This window comes from Lepus europaeus, chromosome 11, assembly GCF_033115175.1.
Source record: "Lepus europaeus isolate LE1 chromosome 11, mLepTim1.pri, whole genome shotgun sequence".
Lineage (NCBI taxonomy): Eukaryota > Metazoa > Chordata > Mammalia > Lagomorpha > Leporidae > Lepus > Lepus europaeus.
This window is the reverse complement of record NC_084837.1, coordinates 63,574,096-63,591,087: the sequence shown is the minus strand read 5'-3', so window position 1 is coordinate 63,591,087 and position 16,992 is coordinate 63,574,096. Positions and strand designations below refer to the sequence as shown.

General features: G+C 46.0%; 1 protein-coding gene across 1 annotated transcript in view; it reads right to left on the bottom strand.

Annotated features, from left to right (window-relative positions):
- The window catches only part of RTF1 (RTF1 homolog, Paf1/RNA polymerase II complex component), a 56,244-nt gene that overhangs the window by 23,233 nt on the left and 16,019 nt on the right, over nucleotides 1–16,992 (bottom strand). The window contains exon 2 of the mRNA XM_062205674.1: nucleotides 15,416–15,526. Coding sequence (XP_062061658.1) covers nucleotides 15,416–15,526 — 111 coding nt within the window. The remainder of the gene's footprint in view (nucleotides 1–15,415; nucleotides 15,527–16,992) is intronic.

Genomic DNA, 16,992 nt, shown 5'->3' with positions numbered 1-16,992 from the left:
GGGCGTACATTTTCTTTTAAAAATTTGAAGACACTATGCTATAATGTTTAAACTGGATCATAAACAAAAGACCCTAAAGGTCTAAACAAAAGTAACCTTCAATTTGCATATCAAAGTAACAGGCAGGCAAGTAGACGAACACCCCAAGGCAAAAAAAAAAAAAAAAAAAAAAAAATCCCCTCCTGGGGCCAGGGTCCTGCAGCAAGGAGTTAGGCCACCAAAGGTGAGGCTGGCTTCTCAGGGAGCAGATTTGAGTCCTGGCTGCTCTTGCTTCCAATCCAACTTCCAGCTAATGTGCCTGGGAATGCAGCAGAAGATGGCCTAAGTGCTTGGGCCCCTGCCATGCATGTGGGAGACCCAGACAGAGTTCCAGGCTCCTGGCTTCCACCTGGACCAGCCCTAGCCATTGCGGCCATTTTGGGGAGTAAGCCAGTGGATGAAAGATGTGCCTCTTGCTCTCAACCTTTCAAATAATAAAATAAAAAAAAGGAATTACAATGAACCTGCTACCTTACAACAACTAAGATTAGAAGTAATCTATTTTTGGTCTTTTTTGGGAGCAGTGAAAAGGTAGTTGTAGAGAATCTCCATCTTAGAAAGTTCCCATACGGGCGATTCTCAAGAACTAGTCTCCTAGTTTACACTGATAAAATATTGTGAACAGAAAATACTCATTTTCACTTAAACCTAGTACTAGTTACTTTAATTGCCACTTAATATTTTACAAATTGTTAAGGCTTTATTAGAGAGACAAGCAGACAAAGAGTGTTCCTATCCACTGGTTCACTCTTAAAATGCCCACAACAGCTCTGGGCCAGGCTGGGGTGGAAGTTGGCAACTGAGAACTCAGCCACTAGAGCCATCACCACCATCTCCCAGGATCTGCACGGGCAGGAAACGGGCGATGGAGGGAGAGTGAAGCGCAGTCACTCTGATACAGGATCTTAACTAGAGGCTCGACACTCACCCCTATTACTTTATTTTTGTACTCAAGAGCTCAGCGGAAGGGACAAATGAACATAAACCAATACATGTGCTAGTGACCTCTCTCTCTAGAAGTGAGTTTACTTCCCACATTGTAACACTTCAATACCCAGACCACTATGTAGAAAGAAACCCTAGTGCTTCTCTTTTAAAATCAAAGTTTCCAGCCATTTCAAATTTTAATATTTCAGGAAGGTAAAATGCAGGCCAGTTGGAAAGACTTCCAAGGGGCCAAACTTCCAAAGGGCGGATAAAACATTGTCCGCATTTGCTCTTGTTGCAAGCAGTAACAGAAGCCTGCACATGATACTAAATGTTTATTTCTTGGTTATGGAAATGGGTATGACCCACCTTTCCCAAGAAGAGTACAGTGGCCCTCTGGCCCTCCACCCAGTGGGAACAGGAAGAGGTGAACACACAAAGGCCGAGCTCTCAGGGTCTCATGTGTATCACAGTGGCTAGATCTATTTTTGCCTACAGATTTGGGTTTCTCATGTGCACTAGAGCCAAAATCTGGACTAACTTCCTAGGGAGAAAAAAAGTGTTCATGAGAGCAAAAATGAGCTGGATATGAAGTCACACAGGTGAATCCAACTCAGGAGGCGCTAGGAAGCTACCTGACTCACTCATCCTCCTCTCCCCTCTATCTGCTTCACTCCGCCACAGCGTGAGCTTAGCAACTGTCTCTCATTTGCCGCTCATGTGTATGCACTGTGGGGGAGGAAGAAAAAGACAAGGATAAAAATAGAAGAAAAATAAAAATGTTTCAATTTAAAAGGGGTTTTCCTGGCTAAACCTGAACATGAGAAAGAAATCTTTTTCTTCAGACAATTTTCAGCACAAATGATACAGCCAAGATGCCTCACCTCCCATGAGGCTGACTCAGGTCTGACTTGCCCAAGGCAAACAACCAACAGCTCAAGGTTCAGGAGAATTATAATAATGCAGACAACTTGGCTTCTAAAATCAAATTTTGTACAAACACACTGAGAAGCTAGACTACAGCTACTTGTAGTGTACTCACACTCTCTTCCATCTACTGGTTCACTCTCCAAATGGTCACAATGGCTGGGGCTGTGCCAGGCCAAAGCCAGGAGCCAGGAGCTTCCTCTGGGTCTCCCACGTGGGTAGCAGGGACCTAAGCACTTGGGCCAGCTTCTGCTGCTTTCCCAAGTGCATTAGCAGGGAGTTGGATCAGAAGTGGAACAGCCAGTACTTGAACAGGCACCCAAATGGGATGCGTTCCAGGTGGCGGCTTAATCAGCTACACCACAATGCTGGTCCCAGTATTTTTTAATTAATTAATTTTTTAAAAGATTTATTTATTTATTTGAGAGGCAGAGTTACAGAGAGGTGGGGTGGGGAAGAGAGGTCTTCCATCTGCTGGTTCACTCCCCAAACGGCCAGAGCTGGGCCGATCCAAAGCCATGAGCCAATGTGAGCGCAGGGGCCCAAGGACTTGGGCCATCTTCTACTGCTTTCCCAGGCCATAGCAGAGAGATGGATCGGAAGTGGAGCAGCTAGGACCTGAACTGGCACCCATTGCAACACAGCACTGGCCTCCCAGTATTTTATTTTTTAATAAACCTTTAAAAATCAATTTTACGAACAGTATTATACAATTATATAAAGCTTTGAAAACACACAAAAACTTTTTTTTAACAGAGAACAGATGCCTTTTTGTTTTAAAGATTTTATTTTACTTGAATGGCAGTTACAGAGAGAGAAAAATCTTTCTATTGGTTGGTTCACTCTCCAAATGGCTGCAATGGCTGAAACTGGGCCAGGTCGAAGCCAGAAGTCAGGAACTCCATATGGGTCTCTCAAGTGGATCCAAGGGCCCAAATTGGGGCCATCTTTTGTTGCTTTCCCAGGCACATTAGCAGGGAGCTGGATCAGAAGTGCAGCAGCCAAAACCCAACTGGTGCCCCATATGGGATTCCGGCACTGCAGGAGGCTGCTTAACCTGCTGCAACACAGTGCCGGCCCCAGAAAAAGTTATTTTCTTTTTTTTAAATTTTTTTTATTTTTATTATTTTTTTTATTTTTGACAGGCAGAGTGGACAGTGAGAGAGAGACAGAGAGAAAGGTCTTCCTTTTGCCGTTGGTTCACCCTCCAATGGCCGCCGCGGTAGGCGCGCTGCGGCCGGCGCACCGCGCTGATCTGATGGCAGGAGCCAGGTGCTTCTCCTGGTCTCCCATGGGGTGCAGGGCCCAAGAACTTGGGCCATCCTCCATTGCCTTCCCAGGCCACAGCAGAGAGCTGACCTGGAAGAGGGGCAACTGGGACAGGATCGGTGCCCCGACCAGGACTAGAACCCGGTGTGCCGGCGCCGCAAGGCGGAGGATTAGCCTAGTGAGCAGCGGCCCCGGCCCAGAAAAGTTATTTTCAAAGTTAAAAAGAACCCCCTGTATATTCACTACCCAAAGATAAATAATCACTTAAAATTTAGGACTTTGTCTCACTATTATTCCTCTTTAATTCATAGAAACAGACTCAAATGGGTATCCATAATCTCTCCCAAGATCTTTTCCTGGAGAACAGATCAATTTGTAACACATTACCATTTACACTGTAGAACAGATTCCTGAGTGTTTTTTGGGCTAAGCACCTATTTTAAACATTTGCCCTGTACCTCTTCTCTTAGGAACATGGAGTCTAGTATCAATCAAGGAAGTGGTCAAGACTGGCAGTAGGCAGAACTGACGGAGAAATCATTTCAACCCACCACTAGCCCAGAGACTGCTCACCAGGGCCCTGCAAAAGGCCTTACTCTGTTGGCTCTGAGTCAGAGGGAATATGAAAACCTCCACTGCCGGGGCATCGTAAGCTCTGCTGTAACCTTAAAAGGGCTCCAAAGTGAGCCAGATATAAGGCAAGAATGAGAAAATGAGTTCCTGGGGGGTTTGTACCCGAACTTGGAGCACAGAATTCACAGCAGGCCCATTGAGAGCCACTCAAAACCCCGGGGAAAGGCTCCATTGTCAGTAAGGACTCTGCACACTGAGAGCCTGCTTCCTAAGCACCCAAGTACGCATGCCCCACGCCACACCAGGCAGGCGCTCACACCATGTAAACGTGGTGACGACCATCTACAACAGAGGCTGGGAGGAAGAAAGTGGAAGCTTGATTCTTGCTGATGCCACAGACACCCTTGTGTGCAACAATTATCTAATGATGCAAGCAAGGTGTATACTATACAACCCCATGGCACTCTGAGAGGGTATGGGATGTGACAAGCAGGTCTGCACTTGGGGAAGCAGCCGTCCTTCTTGGCACTCAGCTCAAAGACAGGAAGAATACAAGGTGAGGAGTGGCTGCTTTGCAATTGGATGGCATGGTGATGTTCAGTACTTGGCGCATCCTGGTGGCAAGGAAGCAAGTGAGACACTTGAGATTTCAGAGAGGAAATGATCTCTCGGGGGCAAGAACACCATATTCCTAGATTTCAGGACCCAGAGGAGAGACCAACCCAGCCCCGCTTCTCTGAACTGCGTTTACAAGTGAAGTGAAATACCTTGAAGTAGGGTTACAGAGTAACAGTTGGGCTGGTGACAAACACCACTGGGACTGAGGTCAAAGAACTGGAATCCAGCCCAGCCTTCAACATGGGACTGTTTCCTAATCTGTAAAAGCAGCAAGAATAACAGCAGTGCCTCCCTCACCTGCCAGGGGAGTGTGAGACAGGGAAAAAGAAAAGCGTACAAGTGCAACAGAAACCACAAGGTTTGAAGTAGAAGCAAGATCCTATTTTATTCGCTTTGATGTTTTTATCTGACGGGCAGAGAGATAGAGATCAATCGACTGATTGATCCCTTCTACTGGTTTTATGCCCCCAAATGCTGGAAATGGCTGGGGCTGAGCCAGGGCTGAAGGCAGAAGCAGGGAACTCAACCAGGATCTCCCACATAAGTAGCAGGAACCTAATCACTTGACAGTCTGCATTAGCAGGAACCTGGAGTAGGAACCAGAGATGGGTATCTAACCCAGGCACTCTTATATGGGACATGGGTGCTTTAACTGTCCCCCAAGGTACTCTTTTATAATAGAAAAAGGAAATTGGGTCTTCTGTGAGCCTCTATTTTCTTATTCATGGAATAATGGAGTTCAGAGGATCCCTAAGACCCCCTAGCATCGCGGGATTCTATATGAACTGAGCATTAAACAAAGTCACAGTCTACAGTCATTACTGTAGACCCTGGCAGTGGGCAAGAAGAGGAATGCTTGACAGCATATGCGTGGTTCCTGATTCCGGTGAGTTTTTTTCCCTGAAGATGGAGAAGGGTCAGAAGAATTGAAGAATAAATGCAATTTAATGTCAGCCCAAAGAGAACATGAAGAATAGCTTAGCTTTCTTGTCCCCTCTGTGTCATCAATCAAAGTACAAAGGACACTATTGTATTTTATAATCCAGCAATCAAATATATTTAGCTGGAAAGCACAGAGAATCTCTGCTCTCAGTCACCAAAACTTTCAGTCTAGTTGTGGAGATAAAAACAAAAGAAACAGAAGTGATACCAAAAAATGTAAAATATAATTAATGTTGTACTACACTGTTTGGTAGGAAGTACCAGGATTTGCTATAAATAAATCTGAGCAAGTGGTCCATAAAAACCAGTTTCTTATTCCAAATTCTTGTGATGAAAATTTAATACTATTAAGATAAAGGAGGTGCTTGTGTATAGTTGTCTGTATAGCCAAGAGCCAACAAGTAACTAACAATATTTATGAGCAATCCAAAGGGTTATTAAGTTCCAGTACTGAAGCAGGGTATTCTAACCTGAACTCTACTGGGTTCCTGGGTTTCCTGACCCCAGAGCAGATCAGACGGAGGCAGCCAAGGGTAAATAAAGCACAGTACCAAGAGATGGGCACAATGGCTACTTACCTATAGAAACAGAGAGGGGACAGCTGTGAAGAGCAGTACCAGGCAGCTTGATATTTTGGAAGGTGTTATTTCAAAGTACATGATCTGCCATTCATAGTCATAGTTTTAAAACAATAAAAACTTCAGTATCCCTAATCTGAAAACCTTTAAATTCGGTCCCAGACATTTTGGATAAGCTGATACTCAGACTGTATATGTAATAATATCTACTCCCCTCCCCTCAAAGATAATGGTTATATGTTTTATTTTTTAAAAGATAATTTTATTTGAAAGGCAGAGTGACACAGAGAGAATCTTTCATCCATGGGTTCACTCTCAAAATAGCTATGACAGCCAAGGCTGGGCCTAGCAGAAGACAGGAGCCTGGAACTCCATCCAGGTCTACCATGTGGGTGGCAGGGGTCCAACTACAAAGGCCATCTCCTGCTGCCTTCCCAGGCACATTAGCAGGGAGCTAGATTGGAAGCTGAGCAGCCACAACTCAAACCAGCACTCTGCTATGGGATCCAGCATCAAAGGCAGCAACTTAATAGGCTGCACAATGGTGGCTGTGGTTTTATATTAGAAACTTTGAAGAGTTTGGCTGTAGCATAGAACTCATTTATATATATGGAGCACCTTGTTCCAGAGGTGTTATGTGTCTGAAAACTTTACTGTGCACACAGGAAAACATTAGCTCAGCAGTGAAGACCTTTATTAGAAATACGTGCTGATTATGTATTATCTGTATGGTAAAACAAAAACAAAATGCTCTTTGATACCTAGGCCAACTTCCTGAAAAAGCTGTTACTAAATGAATGTATAAGAAAAAGTCATTTTTTTCCAGAACGTTCTATCAATGTTTTGCTACTAATATAAATAACATGTGATAAGTAGCAGAACTAGCTCAGAGTGGGAGAACCTGAAAGATCAGAGAGGATAAAAGAAAGAAAAGTCTCAGAAAGGAATAAAGTAAAAAAGATATGGAATGAAGGAAAGCAGAGATCAGTCTTAGAAAAAGCAGGTGGGGGCATAAACGCCACCCAGGAAGGCTGACAAAAGCTCTAGGGTATGATTAGTGTTGAGCTACAGGGCTGGGCCAAATGCTTTCACTTCTCAAAAATGTTGAGAACAAGGCTACAGATTTAAAAATCAATGATTTAAAAATCAATAATTACTGGGGCTGGCACTGTGGCATAGTAGGTTAAGCCTCTGCCTGTGGTGCCGGTTCATGTCTTGGCTGCTCCACTTCCGATCAAGCTCTCTGTTGATGGCCTGGGGAAAGCAGTAGAAGGTGGCCCACATGCCTGGGCCCCTGTACCCATGTGGGAGACCCAGAAGAAGCTTCTGGTTTCATATCTGCCCAGCTCTGGCCATTGTGGCCATTTGGGGAGTGAGCCAGCAGAGGGAGGACTTTCTCTCTCTCCCTCTCTCTGTTTCTAACTCGGACTCTCAAATAAATACAATCTAAAAAAATTTAATAATTCCTGGGACCAGTGTTGAAGTGCAATGAGTTAAGCCATGCCTGCATCCCATGAGTGTCTGTCCGAGTTCCAGCTGTTCCACCGTGATCCAGCTTCCTGTTCATGTGCCTGGGAAGGCAGCAGAAGATGGTCCAAGTGCTTGGGCCCCTGGCACCTATGTGTGAGACCTAGATGGAGTTTCAGGGTCCTGGCTTTGGCCTTGCCCAGCCCTGGACATTGTGCCCAGTTGGAAGTGAACCAGCAGATGAAAAGATCTCTCTCTCTCTCTTTGTAATCCTACCTTTCAAATAAATAAATAAACATTTTAAGAAATTTAATAATCATTTAAACATAGTATTAGAATAAACATTAGCCATCACTGTGGCTCACTAGGCTAATCCTCCGCCTTGCGGCGCCGGCACACTGGGTTCTAGTCCCGGTCGGGGCACCGGATTCTGTCCCAGTTGCCCCTCTTCCAGGCTAGCTCTCTGCTGTGGCCAGGGAGTACAGTGGAGGATGGCCCAAGTGCTTGGGCCCTGCACCCCATGGGAGACAAGGAGAAGCACCTGGCTCCCGCCTTTGGATCAGCGCGGTGCGCCGGCCGTGGCGGCCATTGGAGGGTGAACCAACGGCAAAAGGAAGACCTTTCTCTCTGTCTCTCTCTCTCACTGTCCACTCTGCCTGTCAAAAAAATAAAACAAAAGAACATTAGCTATTTCCTCATTTTGTCTAATGTAATTACATTCAATTTTGAACAAAAGCATTTTTGTATCCAAAATTATTCTTCCTGGTAATAAGTGACAATCGAGAAAACACTTTTTTTTTTTTTTTTTTTTTAAGCAGGACCCATGCCTGTTGGTGAGGGACCTGAGCTTGAGGACTCCACCAGTGACACAGCTGTGGTTCTATTTTCTTTATATTTCCTTTTTTTTTTTTAAAAGATTTATTTTATTTATTTGAAAGAGTTACAGAGAGAGTAAAAAAAAAGAGTTACAGAGAGAGGTAGAGACAGAGAGAGTCTTCCATCTGCTGGTTCACTCCCCAGATGGCTGCAACGGCCAGAGCTGCGCCGATCCAAAGCCAGAAACCAGAAGCTTCTTCCGGGTCTCCCACTTGGTTGCAGGGGCTCAAGGACTTGGGCCATCTTCTACTGCTTTCCCAGGTCATAGCAGAGAGTGGGATTGGAAGAGGAGCAGCCGGGACTAGAACCGGCGCCCATATGGGATGCCGACACTTCAGCCAGGGCTTTAACTCACTGCGCCACAGCACCAGCCCCTCTTTTTTTAAAAAAACAAAAACAAAAACAAAAAAACATTTATTTTATTTATTTTTTTGGGGTTTTTTAAAAAAATTTTTATTTAATGAATGCATTTTTACATAGAAACAACTTTAGGAGTACAATGGTTTTTTCCCCCAAAGACCCCCCCCCCCCGGAATTTTATTTATTTGAAAGGCAGAGTTACAGAGAGAGGTAGAGATAGAGAGAGGTCTTTTATCCACTGGTTCACTTCCCAGATGGCTGCAACAACCAGAGCTGGGCCAGACGGAAGCCAGGAGCTTCTTCTGGGTCTCCCATGTGGGTGCAGGGGCCCAAGCACTTGGGCAATCTTCTATTGCTTTCCCAGGCCATAACAGAGATGGATTGGAGGATTAGCCAGGACACAAACTGGCACGCCCCATATGGGATGCTGGTGCCTTAGGCAGAGACTTAGCCACAGTGCTGGCCCCAGAATTATTTACTTTTATTTGAAAGAGTTACAGGGAGAGAGGGAGAGAGAGAGAGATGGATCTTCCATCCCCTGGTTCAACCTCTAGATGGCTGCAAAGGCCAGGACTGGGCTAGTCTGAAACCAGGAGCCAAGAGCTTCATCTGGGTCTCCCACATGAGTGGCAGGGGCCCAAACATTGGGACATTTTCCACTCTTTGTCCCAGACCATCAGCAGGGAACTGGATCAGACGTGGAGCAGCCAGGACATGAACTGGAGCCCATACGGGATACCAGTATTGCAGGCGGTGGCTTTACCTACTATGACACAACACTGACCCCCACCCCCCACCGTATTTCTAGAAAGGACTCTGAACTACTTGATGTAGGAACTTGTTACTCCTAACAGACTTAGTTTCAGCGGTGGTTTTTTTTTTTTTTTTTGAAATCCCAACTCCTAAGTGAATGACTGCTAGCCTCCTCTCTCTCCTCACCTCACCTTGTTTCTCCTCCCTGTCATTCTTGAACCCTTGGTGTTTTCTCCTATCAACTGCTTCCAGAGGCAGGAAGTAGCAGCACCAAGGTGCCCTGACAAGGCATTATGACCCTCCCTGCCTGGGGCGGACCTGCCTTCCCATTCCCAGGCTTGCTCCATGGAAAGCTGAAAGAGCGAGCCACGCTTCTCGCTTTTCCAAGTGCCCAGAGATACCATCACCGAGAATAACCAATTCACCAAACATATTGTGAGTATATTTTCTGCATTAGACAATTTCTTCCCCCTGCAAAGACCCTACACATAAAACACCTACTTCTTTCCTTACTAATTAGGCTTTATACTTCATGTCCAGTATGCCACTCTCTTTTTTTAAGATTTATTTATTTATATATTTGAAAGTCAGAGTTACACAGAGAGAGAAGTAGAGGCAGAGAGAGAGAGAGAGAGAGGTCTTCCATCTGCTGGTTCACTCCCCAGTTAGCCGCAATGGAAGGAGCTGTGCCAATCTGAAGTCAGGAAGCCAGGAGCTTCTTCGGTCTCCCAGGTGGGTACAGGTGCACAAGGGCTTGGGCCATCTTCTACTGCTTTCCCAGGCTATAGCAGAGTGCTGGATCAAAGTGGAGCAGCTGGGACTCAAACCAATACCCATATGGGATGCTGGCACTGGAGGCAGCGGCTTTAGCTGCTTGGCTACAGAGCCAGCCCCCACTTTATTCTGATAGAATATTTTCATAATTTCTCTCCATTTCCCTTCTCCTCCATCAATTAGATATCTTCTCACTCTAAAGTCAGTGCATGGCCAGCATTGTGGTGTAGTGGGTTAAGCCACTGCTTGTGATGCCAGCATCCCATATCTAAGTGCTGGTTCAAGTCCCAACTGCTCAGCTTCCAATCCAGGTGATTGCTAATGTGCCTAGGAAAACAGTAGCAGATAGCTCAGATATTTGGACCCCTGTCATCCAAGTTGAAGACTTGGAGTTCTGGGCTCCCAGCTACAGCTAGGCCCATGCATTTGGGGAGTGAAACAGTGGGTCTAAGTGCTCTTATGCTCTCTTGCTCTTTCTCTCTCTCACTGTTACTCTTTCAAAAACAACTACATGGACTAGCATTGTGGCTTAACAGGTAAAGCTGCTGCCTGTGACTCTGGTATCCCATATGGGCACCAGTTCAAGTCCCAGCTGCTTCACTTCCAATCCAGCTTCTTGCTAACAGCCTGGGAAAAGCAGCCAGAAGATGGCCCAAGTGCTTAGGCCCCTGTCACCCATGTGGGAGACCCTGAAGCAGCCCCTGGCTCCTGGCTTCAACCTGGCCCAGCACTGGGCATTGCAGCCATCTGTGTAATGGATCAGAGGATGGAAGATCAATTTCTCTGTCCCTCCCTCTCTGTAACTCTTTCAAAAACAAACAAGCAAATAACTACAAACTAACAATAGAGAAACATGTGAAAAAAACTTCAAACTTCAGCGTAGCTCCTAGTACATCTGACAGAATTGTCACTTTAACAACCAAATTTCTAAAAGGTATTTGTAGGTAATAAAGAGATAAAACTAAAGCAGAAATGAGAAGACATAGCAAAGTACTGTAGTATATGGCTTTTTTCTCCAAAGAGAGACATGAATATTATGAGAGAGAGAGAGAAAAAAAAGCAAGAGCCGGTCTCAAATTTTATATCCTAAGGATCTCTCAGAAATTCCCGATCCTACTTAAAATGCCTACAACGGCCACAAAGCTGATTATACAAGTAACAACACTGATTCTCCAGTGGTTGGTTGGATTAAAAAAATTTTTTTCCAGGGGAGAACGCTGGCATAGTAGCTAAGGGCATCCTAGGATGCCCACCCATATCCCCTATCGGAGTACCTATGTTTGAGTCCCAGCCCTGCTCCAACTAACATGCACGGGAGAGATGGTGGGTAATGGCTCAAACAGTTGGGTCCTGCCACTCACATGGGAGACTTGAGTGAGTTCCTGGCTCCTGGCTTCATAACATCTGGGGAGTGGCTGGCGCTGTGGCTTAACAGGCTAATCCTCCGCCTTGCGGCGCCGGCACACCAGGTTCTAATCCCGGTTGGGGCGCTGGATTCTATCCCGGTTGCCCCTCTTCCAGGCCAGCTCTCTGCTATGGCCCGGGAAGGCAGTGGAGGATGGCCCAAGTGCTTGGGCCCTACACCCGCATGGGAGACCAGGAGAAGCACCTGGCTCCTGCCTTCGGATCAGCGTGATGAGCCAGCCGGCCGCAGCGGCCATTGGAGGGTGAACCAACGGCAAAAAGGAAGACCTTTCTCTCTGTTTCTCTCTCTCTCATTATACACTCTGCCTGTCAAAAAAACAAACAAACAAACAAACAAACAAAAAAAACAACATCTGGGGAGTGAACCAGTGGATGGCAGATTTTTTTTTCTCTCCCTCTCTACCTCTTAAAACATTAATTAATTTTTATACATTCTTAATAGTTATTTATTTTTTTAAAAAAAGATTTTATTTATTTATTTGACAGGTAGAGTTATAGACAGTGAGAGAGACAGAGAAAGGTCTTCCTTCCGTTGGTTCACTCCCCAAATGGCCACTACAGCCGGAGCTGTGCAGATCCAAAGCCAGGAGCCAGGTGCTTCTTCCTGGTCTCCCATGTGGGTGCAGGAGCCCAAGGACTTGGGCCATCCTCCACTGCCTTTCAAGGCCACAGCAGAGAGCTGGACTGGAAGAGGAGCAACCAGGACTAGAATCGGCACCCATATTGGATGCCAGCACTGCAGGCGGAGGATTACCCTAGTGTGCCACAGCACTGGCCCCTAGTTATTTCTTAATTGTCAAAACCAATGGAATTTTGTTCTAATTCTAAAGTGCTCTGTGTAATACTAGCAGCCCAGGCCAAAGAGATGATACAAACCATAGGACAGGCAGTGGCCTTCCGAATGGCAGTGCCTCAGAGGCTGCTATTCCTGGGAGGGCCTGAGACCTGGAGGCTACACAGGAGCCCAGGACCTTGTAGGGGAAAAGTCACTCAAAGTCTCATTTGCTGCTGGACAGGACATGGCACGGCACGGCTTGCCTTTCAGCTTTTACTCCAGAAAGTGTGCAAACAAACAGTTGGCCAGCATTCTAAGGTGAAGACTCTGCTTAGTTGGTTAAGTAGCTATAAGCAGCAAAGGGAATCCTATACTGTAAAGGCTTGCATGGATGTTGGATCTGCTCTGACACAAGCTTTGGGGTCCTCTAATGCTGCAGGGTATAAATACACTCTACCCTCCCAGAAGAAGCAGTTTAAAAGATGAAAGGGGACCCCTAAAGTCACTGCATGCTTAGGATTCTGACCTAATAATAGGAACACGGAGAATGCAGGAGTTCCAACAACAGTTTGTATCTTACGGGAGCCACAAAGGCCACAAACACACTGCAGGGCATTCCAGACACAACACAGAATTAACCTGAGAGAAGGGGGAAGCACAGTAGCTCCACGTCTGAAACATGAAAAATAAAGTACTTGTGGAGGGGTGGGCATTTGGTTCTGGCCACTCATGTGGGACTTCCAGCTCCTGGCAGCCTCCCCACCTACCAATCCAGGCCTATTTTGGGGAGTGATCTAGCTGATGAGATCCCTCTTCACACACCCCTCTCTCTCTAGTGCTCGCTTGTCCATACTTGTGGGAACAGTAAAAGAGAGAGAGTTCCTGTATGATATATGCATTCAGAAAAACAAACAAAAAGCCTTCATAGGTTCAACTGATGAAGGACCCTTATGGGGGGAGGGACAAGAAACTAGGCCTGGGCAAATATCAGGGGCTTCTTAAGAGGTTAGATGTTCCCCAGAGTCTAGCGGGCAGGACGTTCTCTGGGAAGGAAAAGTCAATCCCCTTCAGAGAACCTCTAGGCACGCCCAGAGCAGAACTGCCCCTCCCCTCCGGGAAACCTCTGGGCACGCCCAGAGCAGAGCCGTCCCTCCCCTTCGGAGAGTCTCTAGGCGCGCACTTATGATGTCACTGCGACCGGCCAATCCTGTAACACCTCAGCACTCTCCCTCAGCATTCTCCGGTATGCTAATTGTCCCTCCGAACCAGCCAATCCCGTGCCACCTCTGCATTTTCCACCAGCACTCTCCACCAGCATTCTTCGCCAGCATTCTCCCATATGCTAATGGTCCCTCTGAACTGACCAATCCTACGCATGCGCATTAGGAATATGCTAATTCGTTGCCTATATAACCTGTGTGAAACTGCCGCTCAGGGCTCCTCACTATCTGAGGTGGGGGCCCGTTTGCACAAACGTTCAATAAAAACCTCGTGCTTTTGCATCAACTGGTCTGGAGTCTGGATCTTTGGGCGTCCTCCCGAGCAAGTGGGCATCTCTGCAACTGAGAGGTCCAACACTGATTTTCTAACAGATTGGGTTACTTTTATCTTTATTGAAAGAAATTAAAACTCCTCCATTAAAAATAAATAAAAGAATACATTCACACTACCTCTTGCTGTGGAAAGCAATTTTAAGTCTACTAAATTATTTAATAGTAAGAGAACACCACTACAGTCAATCAGAATGCAAATATCCGCAACCTGCATATGCGGGGCACTGATAAGTACTCTTCAGCTGTTAATTAAATTTTAACATATTAAATAAGCATTCTTTTTGTCAAAAATTCTTTCCTAGACTGCAGAGGAAGAGATTAAACAGAAAAGTGATATGGACCTCTTTGTAGGAAATTACCAAGGGGAAAAGTATATTTTAAATCAAATGACAAACAGGTAGGAGTGTTTCAAACACCTTTCCCCTTGTTCCTGTCTTCCAAAAAAGTTGTGGATCTTTTAAGTCGCACTTTGTTGGTGGGCAGCTTAAGAACATCACCATGGTTTAGGCAATAAATACTTGGGTTTTCCTCCTTTAAAGTCAGCATCATCATTCTGAAGATATTGGATCAATCTTCCCAAAGAAAACTTCTTGTCCTAATACTTCCCAATAAAACAAGCGTTTTTGGTTAAAGATTTATTTCTTTGAAAGGCAGAGTGACTGAGAGAGGGAGAAATATCTTCTATCCACTGGTTGACTCCCCAAATGGCTGTAATAGCCCACAATTGGCCAGGCTGAAGCCAGGAGCCTACAACTCTGTCTGGGTATCCCATGTGGGTGGCCGAGACCCAAGCACTTGGGCCATCCTTGTTGCTTTCCCAGGCACATCAGGAGGCAGTTGGATCAGAAGCAAAGCAGCCAGGACTAAAACCAATGCTACAAAATGGGATGCCAGCATCGCAGGCAGTGGCTTAACCTGCTGTGCCTCAATATCAGCCCCAGTATTTGTTTTTAAACATAAAGGTTCCTTTAAAAATTTTATTTACTTGAAAGGCACAGTATCAGAGAGAGAGAGAGAAACAGAGAAGTCTTCCATCTGCTGGTTCACCCACCAGATGTCCCCACAGGTCAAAGCTAGGAGCCTGGAACTCCATTTGGTCTGCCACATGGGTGGCAGGGACCTGAGGACTTGAACCATCATCTGCTGGATCGGAAGCAGAGTAGCTGGGGCTCACGCCAACCCCTGATATGTATGCATCCCTAGATGTAGGCATCTCAAATAGGGGCTCAACTTGTGCCATGGCGCCCACCTCAAATACAACATTTTTGATAAAATTTCTTTCCTAAGATGAAAGCAAAGTTAAAAAAAAAACAAAAAAACCAATGAGTAGTACTCTTTCTTCAGTAATTAGGCAGAGAGCAAGACTAAAGAACGGCCAAGACACTCCTGCAAAGGCACCTAGTAGATGGCAGTACAACGAACATAGATTCAAGAGCTCTCTTCCTAACAAGTTCTGCATCTTAAGCTGTATGTCTCAGTTTAAGGAAACGAGGCCAGCAGGTGTCACCAAGTCAGGGACCCTCAAATATCATGGGTCCCACTAGTCCCTCCACACCCACCTCATCGTCGCTGTCAGACGTCTCAGAGTCAGACGAGGCTGCAGGCTGACTCACAGGTGGCTCCTTCTCCTCAGAATCACTGCGCTTCCGCTTGGCCAGGGACAAGAGCTCCTAAGAGGGCAGAAATAGTCACATCAGTTTTGTTCAACAGAGAAAGAACATCCAAAAAGAGTACAGATTCCATGCAGCCCCTCTCTCTTAATGGGAAATGTACAAATGAAATAAAAAAGCAACTGGAGGCTGGTGCCATGGCTCACTTGGCTAACCCTCCGCCTGCAGCGCCGGCACCCCGGGTTCTAGTCCCGGTCGGGGCGCCGGTTCTGTCCCGGTTGCTCCTCTTCCAGTCCAGCTCTCTGCTGTGGCCTGGGAAGGCAGTGGAAGATGGCCAAAGTGCTTGGGCCCTGCACCCGCATGGGAGACCAGGAGGAAGCACCTGGCTCCTGGCTTCGGATCAGCGCGGCACGCTGGCCGTAGCAGCCATTTGAGGAGTGAACCAACAGAAGGAAGCCTTTTCTCTCTGTCTCTCTCACTGTCTAACTCTGCCTGTCAAAAAAAAAAAAAAAAAAAAAAAGCAACTGGAAAGGTGAACTGGGGGCTACCTCAAATTATCACTGATCTCCCTCTACACCACTGAAGCACTGATCTCAGGAACTGGTAACAACCCTGTTCACAAAGCAATCCACTCACTCTCCTAAGTGGTATAGCTAACTGATACTCTGGCACTTTTTTTTATTATATAGTGCATGCTAAAAATGAGCATTTCTGGGGCTGTTGGAATAAGCTTAAAAACTTTGTTTTTAGGTCATTTTTTATATATTCTTTAAATTAATTAATTAATGTATTTGAGAGGCAGAGAGAGAGAAAGTCAGATAGATAAGAGGAAAATAAAATAGATAAGAGAGAACTCCCATCTGCTGGTTCACTCCCCAAATGCCTGAAACAGCCAGGAAATGAAGTCAGGAGACACTCAAGCCAGGTCTTCCACATGGGTGGCAGGGACCCAATTACCTAGGCCATCATCACTGCCTCCCAGAGTCTGCATTAGCAAGAAGATGGAATCAGGAGCTAGAGCCTGCACCAAACCCATTTACTCCAATGTGGGTTGTGGGCATCCTAATAGGTTACCTGTTAGACCAACACCTGCCCCTCATTTTATATTTTGAGTACTTAAAGAGGAAAAAAAGTACACAAGGTACTTGATTATTATTTACTTCATATTATTATTATTTATTCATAAATCTCATCCATATTTTTTATTTATTTGAAAGGCAGAGTGACAGACAAAAGGATAGACAGAGGGGCAGGCGCCCTGGCTCACTTGGTTAATCCTCCGCCTTGCGGCGCTGGCATCCCATATGGGTGCCAGGTTCTAGTCCTGGTTGCTCCTCTTCCAGTCCAGCTCTCTGCTGTGGCCCAGGAGGGCAGTGGATGGTAGCCCAGGTACTTGGGCCCTGCACCCGCATGGGAGACTGGGAGGAAGCACCTGGTTCCTGGCTTCAGATCGGCGCAGCACCAGCCGTGGTGGCCAACAGAAGAAGACCTTTCTCTCTTGTTTCTTTCTCTCACTGTCTATAACT